The 20,298-nt window shown below is 35.2% G+C and overlaps 2 protein-coding genes across 7 annotated transcripts in view; both read right to left on the bottom strand.

Moving 5' to 3' along the window:
* Positions 1 to 1,231: 1,231 nt before the first annotated feature.
* Positions 1,232 to 6,116, bottom strand: tmem254 (transmembrane protein 254). The gene is made up of 4 exons (XM_051917008.1): positions 5,917 to 6,116; positions 4,649 to 4,752; positions 3,475 to 3,534; positions 1,232 to 3,104 (listed from the first exon to the last, which is right to left on the bottom strand). The coding sequence occupies exons 1-4, from the start codon at positions 6,001 to 6,003 to the stop codon at positions 2,981 to 2,983; spliced, it is 375 nt and encodes a 124-aa protein (XP_051772968.1). The 5' UTR covers positions 6,004 to 6,116; the 3' UTR covers positions 1,232 to 2,980.
* Positions 6,117 to 6,458: 342 nt separating this feature from the next.
* Positions 6,459 to 20,298, bottom strand: part of srfb (serum response factor b) — a 29,078-nt gene continuing 15,238 nt past the window's right edge. The window contains exons 3-9 of one of the 6 annotated variants that reach the window (XR_007933203.1): positions 16,349 to 16,580; positions 12,936 to 13,064; positions 11,143 to 11,238; positions 10,799 to 11,056; positions 10,482 to 10,558; positions 8,764 to 9,406; positions 6,459 to 8,642 (exon numbers count right to left, since the gene is read on the bottom strand). Coding sequence is in view for 4 of the 6 variants with exons in the window: in XM_051917003.1 (XP_051772963.1) it covers positions 9,311 to 9,406; positions 10,482 to 10,558; positions 10,799 to 11,056; positions 11,143 to 11,238; positions 12,936 to 13,064; positions 16,349 to 16,580 (888 nt within the window). In the remaining 2 variants the exon portion in view is untranslated. Of the gene's footprint in view, positions 9,407 to 10,456; positions 10,559 to 10,798; positions 11,057 to 11,142; positions 11,239 to 12,935; positions 13,065 to 16,348; positions 16,581 to 20,298 lie in introns of all 6 variants that reach the window. The other 5 variants (XR_007933204.1, XM_051917004.1, XM_051917003.1 and 2 more) reach the window with 5 other exon arrangements.

Raw genomic sequence — 20,298 nt, 5'->3', positions numbered from 1 at the left:
TACCAAATATTGGATTCAATCTTTTTGTCAACTTGTTTTCTTTAAATTAGGACAGGTTTTGCATTCATTTTTGAAACTGATTGATCGTAGGCCTCATTGATCTGAGCCTCACTGATTTGAGGATAAAGTTCATCTCTGTGCAAAAGAAAGCCTGTAATACTCAAAATAGTTTGTTTGTGTACATGAACGTGTGTGAATGTGCACGGATGCACGAGTATGCATGTGTCCACACATGCAGAGGTCCGAGGCCTTTATTTTTGCTCACCCACATGTACATATGTGAACATGAACATGATGAACACGCTCCCAACACTGATTGTTTCTCTGATTTTCGACTCCCCCATTCATTTTCAATGAGCCGTCATTTTTGACCAGTATAAGCTCAGATCAATGAGGCCTACAATCAATAAGTTTCAAAAATAAATACAAAACCTGTCCTAATTGAAAGAAAACAAGTTGACAAAAAGATTGAATCCAATATTTGGTGATAAAATAGCATAACAAGTGATTTATAAGCTATTTTTGTAGGCCGGTCATTTTTGACCGGGAACACCACAAGTGTGATTTTATGCCTTTTTGTAATAAATAAAAAAAAAAAAAAAAAATTTCAAAACACATTTCCTGCTTAAACATTAAAGCACACTAGTGTGATAAACAATGCAAATTTGTTTAATATTTTTTGTAAAATTGAGAAAATTATCTACAAAAAAACACTTTTTTCACTCAAAAACTGAGGTGCTTACTCTCAGATAAAGGAGGCCTACGATCAATCAGATGCAAAAATAAATACAAAACCAGTCCTAAATGAAAGAAAACAAGATGACAAAAAGATTGAATCCAATATTTGGTGATAATATAGCATAATGAGAGATTTATGAGCAATTTTTGTAAGCCGGTCATTTTTGACCAGGAACACCACAAGTGTGACAAGGTGAAACCAAAAAAAGTTGGAAAATTATCAAAAAAAAATTGAGAAGTAGTTATACCCTGTGTGAACAACGTCACAAAGTTTCAGTCCAATGTGATAACAACTAGTATTTTTGGGAAAAAGGAAATCTTCTCCGGGTCAAAATGACCCGAACACCGCATGAGGGTTAATGGCATCTTTTTCACTATCATCTTGCTGCAATAATTAATAATCAAAATTGAGTATCTGAGCTGCAAAACAAATCTGTTTTACAGTATTTTATGATGTGACTGTATACTGAATGACAGATGACAAAAAAAAACAAACATTTCAAATCCGTTTATTTTGCATCTCTTTAAAAAGACCAACCACACGGTCCATCATTCAAACACTCACCAGCGTTAAACACTGTGTCCTCTCGATCTGTAAATCGTATAATGGTAAAAACTCTAGAAGTGAACTATAGTGACTGAACACTGCAGTTCCTCATCAGTAATGTGTTTGAGCTGAAGTCTATGAATCTACAGATATTCTAAATATCCAAGTGCACTTCTGAACCCTGGAGCAGAGCTTGAGAAACCCTGCGGTAGAAGAATGCTCTGTGTTCAGCTCCAACAGCATCTGATCACCACAGAAAACCCTCGTGCTTTCATTCAAACTCATGAACTTTTACTTTAAAATGTGTTTAAGCTGTAAGGCGTCTGGTGGTTTCACTGGAGGGCCTCAGAATGACTTCAAATGATTTAATTCAAGTTATATTTAAATAATCTAACAATTAAACTGCTAAAAAAAAACCCATAAAATCTAAGTGTAACCTGAATAATTTCCATCTCATAATTACAGCAGAGCATGAACTCTAAAAACTGATTTTAGAAGATTATTGGAGTATGAAAATACTGTTTCAGTCTTTCAACTTCAAAATTTCAGGTTTACCTTGCCATTTCTTTGTAATTATGTGCATAATTTACTAGCAATTTCTGAGTGAAAATTGTTTTAAAGTAAATTCCATGCCAATTTTCTTCAATGTCTTGGATGAAATATATGGAAACACTTTATTTAAAGCCTTTATGTATAATGCATTATAAAAGTTTAAAAAAGCCTTCTTATAATGCATTGTATTATATCATGAATAATTGTAACCAAAGATATGATACTTTAGAAAGTATGCATTAAAACACCAAACATGCCAAACAACCAGTTTCAGATGTGACACGGATTCTGCAAATATTATAATGCATTTTAACTGGTTGCAATTTTTTATGAAAAGATATAATGCATTTTAACATGCATTATGAATACATGGTAAAACTTTACAATAAGGTTAAACATTAGTTACTGTATTAACTAACATGAACTAACCATGAGCAATACATTTGTTACTGTATTTACTAATCTTCGTTAACGTTAGTTAATGAAAATACAGTTGTTCATTGTTTGTTCATGTTAGTTCACAGTGTATTAACTAATGTTAACAAGATTTTAATAACATATTAGTAAATGTTAAAAATTAACATTAACAAAGATTAATAAATGCTGTTTAAGTGCAGTTCATTATTAGTTTATGTTTACAATAAGGTTCCTTAGTTAACAACATTAGTTAAGTGTTACCAAATACATTTATAATGCATTAAACAAAGGCTTTAAGTGAAGTGTTAGTGAAATATTACAGCTTAAATGGAGGGCTCGCTGAATATTGTTACTATTATTGTTAATAAAGTTACCATGTTTACAGGATTTCCATGGCTCTTAAACTATCTATACCAGTAAAGGTCACTAGACACTAGTCTCATGTAAACATGTGTAACTAAACAGTGTGTATTTTGATGTTTATCACTCAGTCTCGCTGCACTTTTTAAAACACTGACTGTCGAGTTGAAATGATTTTCTGTGGGAAAGGACATTAATGCTGCTGATAGTTGAACTAAACCCGGATCATGTAAAAAAAGGCCATGCTAAACATGGAAGTGATGTGACCGTATAACTGAAACCTCGACAGCTGCTTTATGTGCTCCTGTTGACATCCTCTGGAATACAAAGATCAGTATCCTGCTGGGAAATGACCGGTGGTTTCTCTCACTGGCGCTTGGGTCGGCCGTCGGGCTTGTATTTGAGCAGAAGACCAAGAGACGCGATACCAAACAAGAAGGTCTGAGCAAACCACAGCAAACGTGTGGAAGTGTTGTCGATGCCTTTATCACTGCAGACACAAACACAAACACGTCAACACATTCCTGCATTTCTTCTGGGAAAAACTGATGTCTTAATCATTTATAAAGATTCTTCTCGTTTGCATATGTATTTTCTGCTCATAGTAAAGCTATGCAGTTTACACTGAATATTATGTCATCTTTTTTAATGCAATTTTATCAGTCTAATCAAAATATGAGATGGCATTACAGTCAGTCATTTTGCCAAATGTAGTAACTCAGGTTTTCTATACATACATGATGCACACAGTACAACAGTATGAACAACATGCAGACATCTGATGATCTGCACTGCCACCCTGTGGTAGAAAAGATGAAACATCCTGATCGCTGAACTATAAAACACAAGAATGTTTTTACCTGCAGACCTTCAGCGCATAAAGAGCCTCGAACAAATGGATGATCCACGTCAGATACCATCTGAAACACAGACGGCCGGAACAAACATCATAAGACGGCCTTTTAAGCACCACTGAGACTTTCTTTGCATTGTTTTGTTACATTATTTTCATGACAATTTTGCCCCTTTATGTAAAAGGCCAGAGATGTTCTTGAGGAGAATCATATGCACAATTTTTCATGAGCATAATTTCATATGAGTATTTTTCATGAAAAGATGATTTAAGCACATTTTGCACCAAATTCTTAAATATATATATATATTTTTTTTTTTTTTTTTTGACAGGATTTCCAAAGATAATTATTTGCACAATTTTTCATATGAACATAATGTGCAGTTTTGAGAAATTTTAAAGTGTATTTTTCATTAAAAGCTGATTTAAGCACATTTTGCACCGAATTCTTAAAAAAAAAAAAAAAAAAAAAAAAAAAAATTTCAGATTTTCATATGAGCATAATATGCTGTTATTGAGCAATTTTAAAGTGCATTTTTTCATGAAAAGATGATTTAAGCACATTTTACACCGAATTCTTTAAAAAATAAAAACAGACTTTTTTTTTTTTTTTTCCCCCACAGGTTTTCCAAAGATAATTATTTGCACAATTTTTCATATGAACATAATGTGCAGTTATTGAGCAATTTTAAAGTGTATTTTTCATGAAAAGACGAATTAAGCATGTTTTGCATTAAATTATTATTATTATTTTTTTAAACGTATTTTTTTTTTTTTTTTTTCACAGGTTTTCCAAAGATAATTATTTGCACAGGTTTTCTTATGAACATAATGTGTAGTTTTTCAATTTATAAGAGTACTTTTCATGAAAAGATGTTTAAGCACATTTTGCATTAAATTCTAAAAGACCAGAAATTTTACAGACATGTTCCAAAGATAATTATTTGCACAATTTTTCATTTAAGCATAATGTGCAGTTATTGAGCAATTTTAAAGTGTATTTTTCATGAAAAGATGATTTAAGCACATTTTGCACCAAATTCTAAAAGACCAGATTTTTCCACAGAGAATTATTCGCACAATCCTTCATATAAACATACTGTAATGTGCAATTCTTTTGCAATTAATGCACCAAATGCCCAGTTTTGAACAGATTCGTGCAGAGGTCAGAGGTCACTCACCCGTAATACAGCACAGGATAATGATAGTCAACCAAATGTTTGGCCAGAGCTCCGAGAGGACCCAGACTGCCATACGGGACGTCCTGAGGCCAAAACACTGTCCACTGAAAAACCAGATTAAAACACAATATCCGGAAAACCACAATTACAGCTCTGTGTGTGTCAGAGTCATGAAACAACCCTAAATAAACTCAAAGTTTCTCCGAAAGCTCTGTGTCTAGCGGAAAATCAAATCATCTCTGCAAAATCACACTTTCAGCTGAGGATCACATGATTCTCATTAGTGGTTTATTTGGAGGCTTTATGTTGTTATTTTGTATCATTATCATTTGTTTAGATTCTCTCTGATGTTTATCACTGTTTTACTGTAGTCACCATGGTATTTTTTTGGCTAGCGGTTGATCTAAGGCCAGTCTGTGTGCAGAGAGCAGATCCCAGATCAGAGTGAACGAGTGGAAATGATCAGTCAGCTGTTCTGAAGAGACTCACTATTATACCAACAACACACATTCACACTCAGTGGGCCTCATTCATGAAACAGCAGCACAACTGATTTCTGTGAAAATCATTCTGAATTATTACTATTGTGCCACTTAATGCAATGCAGAAATGTATGTAAGAATGAATCTGATTGATTTCCATAGAAAACTGTGCTGCTCCTGTTTCATGAATGAGCTACACACACGTACACTCTCTCTCTCACACTCTCACACACACACACACATTATATATATATATATATATATATATATATATATATATATATATATATATATATGTGTATGTATGTATATATATATATATATGAATGATGACCTGATGTGTTATAAAGGTTATGATAACAGCGCAGGACTTTGATCAGTAAAGTTACATGTAAACCAGTGAGGTAAAGTTCACCAAAATAACCAGATCGATTACAAAACAGCCTAGTAGTGTTTATTTACTCATCATCATCATCATCATGAGTTTGCATATTCTTAGCATCAGAATGACCCATTTCATTTCATTCAAACTCAAACAGCTTCACTGACAGTCATAAACATTATGTCGAGTTTCTGAAAACCTCCTCATGACTAAATATTTTTATTAAAGCAAGACAAAACAACATTTACAAATATAAAGATAAAACATAAAAAAAAACAAAAAACAATGAGGGTTGTATTACATTTAAATAAAGTAAAGAATATTATGCAAGCTTACAAGTATTACAGAATAAAAGTCTTACATGATAATGACTGACTGAATAATTCAATAAAGTTTCAACTTACCGTGAAAAAGCCCAAAGAAACCGTCACGGTCACGATCCAGAACAGACTGGATCTCCTGAAATACGAGCAGCCGTCACTTTTAGCCATGATGATGATCAGTCACTAACTACTAATTAAACTACTGGAAACTGCACTAGCTTCTGCCTCTCCGCAGTCAGTCAGTCACCATAGAGATTCAGCGCCGGAAATGACACACCGCGCCTCGTCACAGAATAAAAGTCCCGCATTTAAAAGATATGTTTATATGTTCTTCAAAGTATTCTTCAAAAAATACATTTAGAAGATCTGACTAGGGAATTGTGATATAATCTAATGTTAATGTAGTTCTAACAAAAAAATACAACAGTGTTACTACACTGTTTTTAAAGCACGAAATAATAATAATATTAATAATAATTGGATAATATTCTGAACAAAACTACACATAAGATTAGAATGAAAGCAGCATTTCATGTCCTAGTTTGAGTGTTGTGTGGTGTGTTATTTTTTTTTACCACGGTAAATTCTAAATTCACAGTGAACTTCAACATAAAACAAGGGCATGACAAGATCCATTTTTTATTACAAAAAGGTCTGTACATTTGCTGTGTCAGGAAAAAAAAAAAAAAAAAACTGAAATCACACAATAATCCAAGTCTTACAACAAAAGAATCAGTGTTACTCTCACACAATCTCTCAAACAATCTAAAACTAACTTCAAAATATTTCAAACAAACTCGCTCAGTGAAATCTCTCACATATTGTACCGAATGAGGAGTATTTCTGAGCACATACAGTGAGGATCAGCTCTATGATGTCAGCATTTTGTGGCCAAGTGTCATTAATTTAAAATTAGAGAAAAAAGACAGAAATAGAACGACTTAGAAATAGAAAAACAAAATACACATCATTCAACTGTCCTAAAATAATGATGTTCCTAAAAAAAAGAACTGAAGATGTGAATCAAGACTTCAGAAACACAATGTACGAGATGATTAAAACACTTTAGAGTTGCACTGAAGTGCAACATATTAAGGCCCGTGAATCTGAACCAAACCTCCTACAGCAGGACGATTTCAAGAGCTCCCGACATGATAGGAAACAGATACTAGTTTGTATGGAAAATCAAGTAGAGTCTTAATAACACAACAACAGCCCAGCTAACAGGGAACGTTCTCAGAACGTTCTGGCAAGGTTCTTTCAACGTTATGAACAAACGTTCTTCCAGTGCATTCATTTAAGGTTTTCTGGTCTTTAATAATGTTCTCAAAGCGTTATTTATACATTATTCATGGAACATTTTTTCTGAAATGTTTTAGTTGGACGTTTTTTAAATGTTACTACTTGTTTCAGAACATTCAGAGAACATTCAAATGTAACATTCCCTTAATGCTTTCATAATGGAATGTTCCCTTAACGTTCAAATAACTAAGGAAAAATATTAGCAAAACGTTCTTAGAACATATTTTCGTTAGCCGGGAACGGAAGAGACGGTGATTCACAATATACTCTATATGACATCAACAATAAGTTTGATTGACGGCACTTACGCCACATGACCATTACACTGATCTCAGTTTGAGGCGTTTCTCAGAGCCCTGTGTTCGTTAGCACAGGCTTTAGTATGAGTTTAAAGCATTCAGAAAGAAGGGATGGAGAAAAACAGCAAAGTTCCTGTCTTTTCAAACCTCTTTCTCTCTCTCTTTTAATTTGTATTTCTAGAGGCTATTTGGCACAATCATGTTACAAAAGAGAGAAAAAGAGTTTGATCCTACATCTTGTATTTCTCATAACACTGTGTATTAATCAATATAATATGTTTATATTACATTAATTTACATGGTGAGTCAAATATCTGATTTCATAAGCAAAACAGTTACAATGTATACAAAATAGCTATAAAAAACAACTGCATGCCATCACACAAACAGGCAAAACAAATCTCAAATATTATAAAACAGGCTATGTACAATTCCAAATGTCTCATCTTGTTTTCACAAAGGCCAAATGCGTTGATAAAGTTTTACCCAACATCCCTCACACACGACTCGCATCCAAAAGCACTTACTCTCACAGAAGCCAGTGTTTGTCAGACGTGAAGAGTTCACACACACCCAGCTAACAGGAAACATTCTCAGAACGTTCTGGCAAGGTTCTCTCAAAGTTACGAACAAACATTCTTCCAGTAACTTTAATAGAACGTTCATTCAAAGTGATCTGGTCTTTAATAATGTTCTCAAAACGTTAGCACAAAATCATTATTTATACATTGTTCATGGAACGTTTTTTTTTTCTGAAATGTTTTAGTTAGATGTTGGATGTAAAGATTTTTAAATGTTACTAGTTTAATGTTTCAGAGCGCTCAGAGAATATTCAAAAGTAACGTTCCCATAATGTTTGCAGAATGATACAATGGAATGTTCCCTTAATGTTCGTATAACCAAGGAAAACATTTAGATTTAAAAAAAAAAAAAAAAAAAAACTGGACGTTTTGAACATTCAGAGAACATTCAGAAATAACGTTTTCATAACTTAATGGAAACATTAGTAAAATGTTCTTAGAACATATTTTTGTTAGCTGGGTAGTCCTGTAATCACACACACACACACACACACACACACACACACACTCTCTCTCACTTACACACTCACACACTAACACAGACACACATTTACTCACACACACACACACACACACACACACACGCACATGCACACGCACTCAGACTCACTCACACCCACTCAGACTCAGACTCACTCACACCGACTCAAGACTCCGACTCACTCACACCGACTCAGTGTGAGTGAGTCTGAGTCGGTGTAAGTGAGTCTGAGTCTTGAGTCAGTGTGAGTGAGTCTGAGTCTGACTCAAGACTCACTCACACCGACTCACTCACACCGACTCACTCACACCGACTCACTCACACCGACTCAAGACTCACTCAGACTCGGACCGACTCAGACTCGGACTCACTCACACCGACTCAGACTCAGACCGACTCAGACTCACACTCACACTCACACTCTCAGACTGACTCGCTGACACCGACTCAGACTCGCTGACACTGACCCGGGCTCACACCGACTCGCTGACACCGACTCGGGTTCACACTGACTCACTCACACTCACACAGACTCGCTGACACCGACTCAGACTCGCACCGACTCACTTACTCTCACTGACTCACTCTCACTGACTCAACTCCTACTCACTGACTCACTCAACTTAACTCAGACTCACTGACTCACTCACTCAACTCAGACTCACTCACGTCTGGCTTCATCTCATTCATTGTGCTGCGGAGGGACTGATCGTCCTGTACAATCACACACATATCAGTGACAAACTGTATAAAGGTCAATCTCAGAAAGGCGTTAATAAATAGCGACGTCAGTCTCTGGTGTCCTTGTAAAGTCAATCGTTTTTGGCGTTCTGTGAGGCATCCATATTGACGACCTGAAGCTCCGTCAGGCTATTGCTGCTGCCGCTGGACTGCTGTCCAATCACCATCTGCAGAACAGAGACTCACACAGGTTAGTTCCTGATGACTAACTGCACTAAACCTGCAAAACCACTGCAGACGAACATTAGACTGATGACCATCACAATCTGTCATCAGCACACAAAAGAGCATCTCATGCGTGACTGACATCGACGGGAACCTCATAAGAGACTGATTTCAAACACTTACATTTTACATTTATGGATTTGAATGATTATTTTTTCCAAAACCATTTTATTTCATTCATGTTCAACATTTGATCAGTTCATGTAATTCTCACTGCAACTCGTCACATGAAGTCTGTATCACTGTACTCTAATAAATATGGACACAAATATCGGGGTTATATAATTACTAAATAATTATTAAAATTAAAATAAAATAATTAATTTTTAATTGGGCTAAGAATGTTCAAGAATGTGTTTGTGAAAAAGAAATCCAATATAAAATTTTAAGCTGAAGAAAACTATTTATTAGTTATAATAAATATTAATATTTAATAAAAATAAATAAAAATTTCCATGGAAATATGTTCTGTTTCTGTGAAGAAAAAAAAAAAAAAAATCCAATTTCATTTTAAATGTGTGTTATTGTTCTAAATATTAATATATTCATAATACTCATATTTAATAAAAATAAATATGAAAAAAAATCCAATTTAATTTTAAGCTGATGAAAATGAATTATTAATTATAATAAATATTAATATATTCATATGTATTAATATATTAATATTTAATACAAATAAATATTTCCACAGAAATCCATTCTTAAAGTTGCAATGCATTCTGGGATGAAGTCACTGTCTATAGTCCGGAACAGATCTAACCGTTCGCCATTTTGCCAATTAATAAATCAGTTTTACATGTGCAGACAAAGAATAACTGCCGGTCATTTATTTTTCAGCTTGTCAGTTTGTGAAAATTCAATGTTCTAAAGGAAGGAAGGTGCGCTGGTGCTCATGCAGTGCTGCTGGGATCACAGCGCCTCCAGCAGGCCGCGGTGCATTAGTGCAGTCAGTGACATGCTGGGTAATGAGAGAATATTGAGAGTTTCACTTGTGAAATGTTGATCTTGCCGTACTGGGTGAAGCTGCACCGCTGAGACGGGAATCTGAACCGTTCCAGGAGGAGCCGTGAGGAACACCTGAGGAACGCCACCTGAACACACACACACACGCACACACACACACGCACACGCACACAAACAAACACACAACACATACACACGTTTAGTAATCTAAATCAGATTGCACAGCCTTCTATTGTTTTTATATACTGCTAGTTATAATTACTGTAACACTAACAGAAAACTGACTGCATTTTTTACATTTAAAAAAAAAACTTTACAGAGTGTTTACAAATGAGCACCTCCCCAAAGGAGGTTTTCTCCAGGTTTACCTCCCATCTGCTTATAAATTTGTCCCCCAAACATGTTTAAGCCGGTCCAGAATGCCTCACCCGTGTCCTGAGTCTGCGCGTGTGACACCTGCATCGCAGACGGACCCTGTGAGAAGGCGTTTAGCACAGCCAGACCCCCGTCTGTCAGCGTGGGGGCCGACGCGTACATGACCGTGTGTGGGCTGGGATACATCATGTGACCCGACATGGAGGTGGGCACTGACGTCGTGACGATGGTTGCTGGGAGACTGACTGTGGCTGAGAGAGAGAGAGTCACTTACAAACATTGATCAGTAGGTGGCGGCGTCACACAGAGGGTGAATGTGTTTCCTTTCTTCACGTACCTGTGGATGCAGTGCTGGTCTGAGACATCTCTGGACTGCTGTCAGAGCTGCTGGACTGGACCTGGATGGTCTGGAGCTGCTGGGGCATCGCACCGCCTGACAGACACACAATTACATACATGATCACATGATCAGCTCATTTCTCGTAACTAAGCCTGATCATAAGTGCAAGTAAACCTGATACTGATCAAACCGGACGTGTGTTTCACCCCCGTAACAAGACTAGAGATCTGACTAAGCAAAGAATGATTTGACTGAAGCTTTAGTCCAAAACTGATGACATTACAATTATGTTCGACATTTGATCAGTTCATGTAATTCTCACTGAACTCGTCACATGAAGTCTGATGTTGTTAAGATCACGAAAACATCACTGTACTCTAATTAATATGGACACAAATACTGGGTTATAGAATAATTACTAAAATGAGAAAAAAAAAAAAAAACCTAAAGAGAATGATTCAGAATGATTAATTGGTTTAAGAATGACTGAAAAAAGTATTCATTATTAACTATATTAAATACTAAAGTATAAATACTTAATAAATTAATATTTAATAAAAAATTCAATGGAATCACAGTCAGTGTTTCTGTTGGGAAAAATCTTGGGGGGGGGGATTTAATTTAATTTTAAGCTGCTGATTTTTATTTTTATTAATTATAATAATACTACTAATAATATAATAATAATAATATATTAATACAATAATACTTAAATTTAATAATAAAAGAATGAAATGTAATTTTAAGCCGATGAAATGTTTTTATTATTATTATTATTATTATTATTATTAATAATAATAATAATAATACTACAATAATATATTTATACATTCATATTTAATAATAAATATTTCCATGGAAACATGTTTGTTGTTTCTGGGGGGAATCTGGGGGAAAAAAATCCAATTTCATTTTAAGCTGATGAAAAATGTGTATTAATTATAATAAATATGAATATATTATTATTTATTAATATATTCACATTTAATAAATAAATATTTCCATGGAGAGACATTCTTTGGCTCTGTAGGGGGGAAAAAAGAGAAAATGAAAATAATCACATTTAATTTTAAGCTGAGGAAAAATATGTATTAATTATAATAAATATGAATTTATTCATATTTAATAAAAATAAATATTTCCATGGGTGGGGGGGGATCCAATTTCATTTTAAGCTGATGAAAATTATTTATTAAGTATAATAAATATTAATATAATCATATTTATTCATATATGAATATTTAATGCAAATAAATACATATTTCCACAGAAACCCATTCCTAAAGTTGTAATGCATTCTGGGATTCTACTCGAGAATTTTCATTTGGTTAATGAGATCAGCATGAAGTCACTGTCTACAATTATAAATAACTGTCTACAATTTTAAAATAAATCAGTTTTCCATGTGCAGATAAAGAAGTTGGTCATGTGTTTTTATCACAAAACATTAAAAGGGAAGTCCTAAAGCGAAAGCAATGCTGTTACACACTGAAGAGTGTTGCTGTGCACGAGAGGAGCGTTAGTCATGTGACATCAGAGCCGCACAGATGGCAGTGGGATGCGATGGACTCGAGCACTGATCTCAAATCCAGGGATCTTATTGCTGTGTTTCTATATGAAGATGTGAATTAAACCAAAAAATGGAGTCTCAGACCTTTCAAAATGATGTGCGTTTTGTCAAGACATCTGATTATAAATTAGTTCACACGTACATATAATTAATAGAGTAAAGGTTATGACTTTGAGTGATCATGAGCACTTTTGATTGACTGGAGATTTCAGACACACACCAGTGAGTGAGACGGTGGCGGGCAGGCGGAACACGGCCTGCTGACCCTGCTGCGCTTGTGTGGCGCTGGACGAATGCTGCTGCAGCTGACTCAGAGGAATCGTGGGAGTTCCGGGAGCAAACGGAGAGCCTGGTGACACACAAAACAAAAGTGGGAATTATAAGAAATGGGTTCACTAACAGAATTACCATGTTTTTTCACATACACAGTGGTTGTACCTAGGAATCACATTACCGTTCAAAGTTTGAGCTCAGTAAGAATTGTTTTTCATTCATGAAGGACACATTAAGTTGATCAAAAGTGACAGTAAAGACATTTAATGTTACAAAAGATTCTATTTCAAGTAAATGCTGTTCTTGAATGTTCTATTCATCAAAGAATCCTGAAAAATAAAATGTATTATGGTTTCCACAAAAACGGTTTCAACATTGATAATCATCAGAAATGTTTTTTGAGCAGCAAATCAGCATATTAGAATGATTTCTGAAGGATCATGTGACACTGAAGACTGGAGTAATGATGCTGAAAATTCAGCTTTGATCACAGGAATAAATTACAGTTTACTATATTTTCACATAGAAAACTATGGAAGCTTGTTTCCACCACTTAAAAAAAAAAAAAAAAAAAAAAAAAAAAAAAAAGGTAATTGCGACTTTTTATCTCACAGTTCTGACTTTTTTTTCTCAGAACTGCGAGAAAAGTTATAATCTGAATTGAGGACTTTTTTCCCCCTCACGCAATTGCGAGATATAAACACACAATTGCGTCTTATATCACGCAATTCTTTATAACTTTATAAAAGATATAAACTCGCAATTCAGACTTTATATCACGCAATTCTGACTTTATATCACGCAATTCTGACTTTATATCTCGCAATTCTGACTTTATATCTCACAATTCTGACTTTAAATCTCACAATTCTAAAAAAAAAAAAAAAAAAAAAAAAAAAATAGAATTGTGAGATATAAACTCGCAATTGTGGGAAAAAAAGTCAGAATTGTGAGATAAAGTTGCAATTACCTTTTTAATTTTTTATTTCATGGTGGAAACAAAGCTTCCATAGAAAACAGGTATTTTTTACTGTATTTTTGATCAGCCTTGGTCAGCAGAAGAGACTTCTTTCTTCGAAAACGTAAAAAATTTTACCAACCCTCAAACTTCTGACTGCTAGTGTACACTGGAGCTGTAAGTAAATACCATGGTACGGTATAGTATGAGTACAATAATCGTTCAGTAATAACTTGACTGAGGCGGAGATGAGTGTGTGTTCGCCAGGTTGATGCACAGCTGTTTCAGGGTGATTTACAGCAGCAGGTGTTTAAGGTGCCGATTGTGTCGCACCTGCCGAGCCTTGAACAGCTGCGACACACTGACGCAGGAAACATATTCACAGGAAAACAGTCAAACTGCGAGCAGCAGCTCTGACCGCATGTGCCAGAAATATATGAGCTGGAGCGAACGACGGGCGGCACTAATCAAACCTGCACTGCCGCCACTGAGCATACAGTATCCGGCTTGACAGAAGCACCCGATGGTTTACCGACAGTCACAGCAGCTTTCATGAAGCACCGCTAGATCATCATGTGACTGCAGGCCAGCTCAATGTCATTGAATATTCATTTGTGATTATAGGCTTTTGTACTCTCATGCAAATTATTCCTTCTCGACAACGATAATCAAAGCCACTAGAGAGGAGTCTCTATTATGGCTGAGGTGAATGAATGCTTCAGACACTCCAACTCACACACACACACACAATTTCAGCTCAACTAAGAGGTTAATGTAATTCAAATTGATTTTGCTAAGTGTTTATTTCTTAAAGATTATGATAGTCTTGTCAATCTCAGATAATATCAATGATTCACTGCTGTAGAATACAGACTATGATGCTGCAGTAACTCCTCTGAGCTTCATTTATACTGTTGTTTTCCTGTTTATTACCGCAAAGCTGCTTTGAAACAATCTGTAGAAATAAAGCGGACTTCATGTTCCTTGATAATGTTGATTATGTGTATAGCACTCTTCACAACGCACATCGTTTCAAAGCAGCTTTAGAGAAAATCATGATGTTAATGTTTAAAATATCTTAATATCTTTATGCTTTATAGTCACATTTATCAGATTAATAATAATATAATATAGTATTAATATAGATAAATTTTGAGATGATATAAACAATCAAGCAGTTGAGATTTACTACATAGTATATCACTTTACTTGAGTGTACTGTATGTGTGCAGATAGAGTTGGATATAGTAAATAATACATTTTTGTGACAATATACTAATATCACAAATTTGACCGTCTTCCATATTAAAGTTATGAAGAAAGTGTAAACAGGCGTCGCGTCAGTTACACTTTTTCCGTAAGTTGAATAGGGAAGGTGTGGGACGCAGCGTAAGCTTTTTGAACTTCAAGAGTTTTACACTTTATTTGTACGTAGAATACGGAAGGCGGTCTGGGGGAAGCTAGATATTTTACTTCATAACTTATTAAATATGGATTTCTTTTTTTTTTTTTTTTTTACACAGACGCATCGTTTTGCTTCAGAAGGCCTGTATTAACCCCCCGGAGCCGTGTGGAGCACATATTTATGATGGATGGATGTGGATGGAACCACTTTCTTCAGCTCATACTCGTTGATCCCGTTCACTGCCATTATAAAGCTTGGATGCGTCAGGATATTTATTAATATTTCTCCAATTGTTTTCATCAGAAAGAAGAAACTCATATACACCTAGGATGGCTTGAGGGTGAGTAAAGCTTGCGCTAATTTTCATTTGAAAGTGAACTAATCCTTTAGCGCTGTAAATATCGCCAGCTTGCGTTAAGGACCCATCAGCCTGTGCTATCTAGAGTTTCATGACAGAACTAGGCACTGGTTAAAAACACCAAGAACATTTTAATTTAAATTATTTTATTAACATATTTTAATCTGCAGACACTCTATGTTTCTGTAAATTAAAAAAAAAAAAATGAAAACAAAACTTTGTCATTGCAGCAGATGAAACAATTAGACACGTGACAGCCTTTGAATACTGTTGTGGATAATGAGGAGATTTGGAATCAAAATCTGATGACGAGGGCGGGGCAACCTGTCACTCACATGAGATCCACCAATAGCAAACCACAACCATCCAATCAATTCCCCACAGACAAAATCAAGCCCCGCCCTACATTTGTTCTTGTTCCAGAAGCTGTTTCACTCAGATGTACGGCACAATAGGGAACGAACAGTTGATGGACCCCATTGACTTCCATAGTATTTTTTTATTTTTTTTTCTCTCCATACTATGGACATCAATGGGGTCCATCAACGGTTTGGTTACCAACATTCTTCAAAATATCTTCTTTTGTGTTCAACAGAAGAAAGAAATTCATACAGGTTTGAAACAACTTGAAACACACACCTGACATGAAGGTGAATCCACTGGGCAGCTGCATGACTCCTCCAGAGGCTCCTGCGCTCTTCAGCACCGTGCCGTTGGCGTTCCCGCTGGCCGAGACGGGAGCCAGATAGTTGGTGATGGGGAAGGACGGGCCGCTGCTGACCTGCATGCTGGTGGAGGTGGTGGGGACGGTGGGCGGTGCGCCGGTGCTGCCCGGCAGACTGGCCACGGTGAAGGCCGGTTTCAGAGCGTCCTGCGGAAGATCAAATCTGAATTATTCAGCAGCGCTGATGAGGCTTTCATCAGACATGATTAATACTGGAGCAGATTTTAGCAGAAAGAGTTGATCTGTGAGTCAAATTACACTGATCACACTGCAAAAAATGGCTGTTTTCACTTAGAATTAAGATTATTTTTCTGACCACACTGGCAGATATTTATTCTTGTTTTAATTTACCTAATTTCGATCAATTTCTCAGAAAACACCACTTAATATCTTCAGTCATTTTGCTTCTCCAGTAAATGTATCTTGACTTAAGAATGTTTAGATATTTGTACTGGAAAGCAGTGCATATTACCCAAAAGAGGGACATTTACAATTTATTATCTCTAAACTGCAGCATGAAGATATTAAGATATTATAAACACTAACATCCTGATTTACTGTAAAGCTGCTTGGAATAATGTGTATTGTGAAAAGCGAAGTACAAATAGAACTGACTTGACATTATAAAGCATGTGATAAAGTTCTGCAGGAAATAAATACAAGATAAAATAAAAACTATGATGTGAAACACCTGCTCACTGAATAATCTGTTCTAATGACTGATGGCTGAGTTTCACAACACGATTCCTGCTCACAGAATAAAACCATCATATGATACACACTAAACGTGACTTTCATGTATTTATTTAATTAGTAAGTATGTCGTTCTAATGTTCAGATGCTTGTTATGACAAAATAAAGCCCTTCTGGATGAAACAAGCAGTGTTATTTTCGTATCATTTATATACTATTAAAGTATTTTGAATTAAATATATAATTCTATAAAAATAATACCTATGTGTTTTGGTCATTTTTAGCTTTAGTTTTTGTAATTTTAGTACTCTATTTCAGTTAGTTGTTAAAGCAGTAGTTCTAATTTTTGTTTTATGCTTTTTTAAGTTTGTTTTGCATCCAATATTCATATTTTATTTTTATTTCAACTTTATATCAAATGACTTTTTAATAGTTTTAGTGATTACAATAAGGTTCAATTAGTTAAAGGGTTAGTTCACCCAAAAATTAAAATACTGTCATTTATTACTCACCCTCATGCCATTCCAGACCCGTAAGACCTTCGTTAATCTTCGGAACACAAATTAAGATATTTTTGTTTAAATCCGATGGCTTCGGAGCGTTATGAATCAGTGTGTCGAATCCGCAGTTCGGAGCGCCAAAGTCACGTGATTTCAGCAGTTTGGCGGTTTGACACGCGATCCGAATCTGATTCGACACACTGATTCATTACGCTCCAAATCTTCCTGAAGCAGTATTTTGAAATCGGCCATCACTAAATAATTCGTTATTTTGTTTTTTTTGGCACACCAAAAATATTCTCGTCACTTTATAATATTAATATTGAACCACTGTACTCACGTGAACTGATTTAAATATGTTTTTACTACCTTTATGGATCTAGAGAAGGGAAATGTCATTGCTCCCTATGCAGGCCTCACGGAGCCATCGGATTTCAACAAAAATATCTTAATTTGTGTTCTGAAGATCAACGAAGGTCTTACGGGTGTAAAACGGCACGAGGGTGAGTAATAAATGACAGAATTTTCATTTTTGGGTGAACTAACCCTTTAACTACATTAGTCAACATGAACCAACAATGAAAAATGTGTCTAAAGCATTTATTAATCTTAATAATGTTGATTTTGATATTTACTAATACATTATTAAAACCAGCAGTTGTATTTGTTAATATTTAATGGACCTAAGCTGACATGAATTAACAATGTATTTGATTAACTAATGTTATCAAAGATTAATAAATACTTTAACAAATGATTGCTCATTGTTAGTTAATGCATTACCTAACATTAACTAATGGAGTTCCCATTTTAGTGTGTATAACATTAACATCACTGGATACAGGATGAGACTGAACATTATTCATTAAATATATATTGATTATAGTTAAAAAAAAAACAGCTTGAATCATCCGAAGCACTGACAATAAGAACTAGTTTTACAGCAAATCCTGCCATTCAGATAAAGTTCAATGTGCTCATCATTTATTGTGACTCGTTACCATGACAACTGCTCTCAACAGCAACCAGAACACACACTCAGAACATCTGACCATGGGCTGCACACATATTCTAGTGTTATATTCAGCATTTGCATTACTCTGGTAAAACTGTATTTCAGTTTTCATCTGATGTAGAGAGTGACTAGTGACTGCAGATATAACATTACACACACACACACACACACACACACACACTCTCTCTCTCTCACACACACACACACACACACACACACAGTTTGGGGTGAGTAATATTTTTGTTAATGTTTTTAAAGAGGTCTCTTCTGCTCACCAAGGCCGCATTTTTGAAATATAATTTAAAATAGCTGTTTTCTATGTGAATATATTGTAAACTGTGAACAAATCTGAATTTTCAGCATCATTACTCTAGTCTTCAGTGTCACATGATCCTTCAGAAATCATTCTAATATGATGATTTGCTGCTCAAGAAACATTTCTGATTATTATCAATGTTGAAAACAGATGTGCTGCTTCAGATTTGTGTCGAAACTGTGATACATTTTATTTTTCAGGATTCTTTGATAAACAGAAGGTTCAAAAGAACAGCATTTATTTGAAATAGAAATCTTTTGTAACTTCACAAGTGTCTTTCCTGTCACTTTTGATCAATTTAATGCGTTCTTGCTAAATAAAAGTATTAATGTGTATTTCAATAATGTTCACACATACTGTACAACAAATGATCAGTTACGCCTAAAACACACATTTTAACCTCCAGTCAAAAGGTCATGTTCACGTTATGGATCAGCTGCTCAATTAAACCGGTTTCTTCTGTTAGAGGTTAATATGAGCAAAACCACAAAGGAAAAAATGTTCCCAAACCAGAATCACAGAAGAACGAACATGCTAATGAAATCATGTGTGAGTGAGAGTCTGTTTGAGGTTTATATGTGACTGATTGAGTAGGTCAGAGGTAGAGCGAGCTGTCATCATCAGCTTTACTGACTGATCCTTTGTGTTATTTAATAGCATATATATATATATATATCTACAGTACATTATTAATTATGTATCGTGTCTGAATCTGTTCTTCAGGCTTCATTCTCACAGCAGCAATGTGCTAGTTATTGCTGTTATTCTCAGGTATGAGCGGATAATTAATCAACTGTGTCCTCATTACAGCAATTATTCTCAATATATGTAACCTTGAGCTTCCGCTGAAACAATTATGCAAACAACACAGAGCATGAACATTAAATCATTCAGTTTCAGAGCCTAGAAATAAAACCTGCACTGCATAATAAATAATGTAGTAATTCAGAGAAATAAGCATCTGAACAACAGTGTGTGCCGTGATGGATGTGCTTTGAGGAAGCGTCTCCTTCTGCTCTCTAGTTCAGTAGTAAGTAACTCATGTTCACTACATAGTGACTCATGTCACAGAGCACTAGAGAGGCGAATGAGACGCAGCCGGAGCGTTTAACTGAGGAATCCTGATGTCCAAGGTCCGACTGAACCACTGTTTAAACAAAAGTCACACTGGGAACTGCAGAGCATTTCTCTGAAATCCCAAAGGATCAGCAGTGGGAATGTCTGTGATTCCATCTCTCTCCTATCAGACATGTCAGATAATAAAACACTTAAAGGCCTGTTTGAGGGTCAAGTGTAAAAATCATTATGTCTATGGAAAGTCCCCAAAAAACATGAAAACTA

This window comes from Ctenopharyngodon idella, chromosome 13, assembly GCF_019924925.1.
Source record: "Ctenopharyngodon idella isolate HZGC_01 chromosome 13, HZGC01, whole genome shotgun sequence".
In the NCBI taxonomy this organism is placed as follows: domain Eukaryota; kingdom Metazoa; phylum Chordata; class Actinopteri; order Cypriniformes; family Xenocyprididae; genus Ctenopharyngodon; species Ctenopharyngodon idella.
Note: the sequence above shows the minus strand (reverse complement) of the source record. Positions and strands in the feature narration are given on the sequence as shown.

Excerpts from the sequence above, each read along its gene's own strand:
- tmem254 (XM_051917008.1), bottom strand. The coding sequence starts at position 6,003 with ATGGCTAAAAGTGACGGCTGCTCGTATTTCAGGAGATCCAGTCTGTTC. Across the intron at positions 4,753-5,916 it reads TTTCTTTGGGCTTTTTCACG|TGGACAGTGTTTTGGCCTCA; the intron begins GTAAGTTGAAAC and ends CTGGTTTTTCAG. Across the intron at positions 3,535-4,648 it reads TATCCTGTGCTGTATTACGG|ATGGTATCTGACGTGGATCA; the intron begins GTGAGTGACCTC and ends TCTGTGTTTCAG.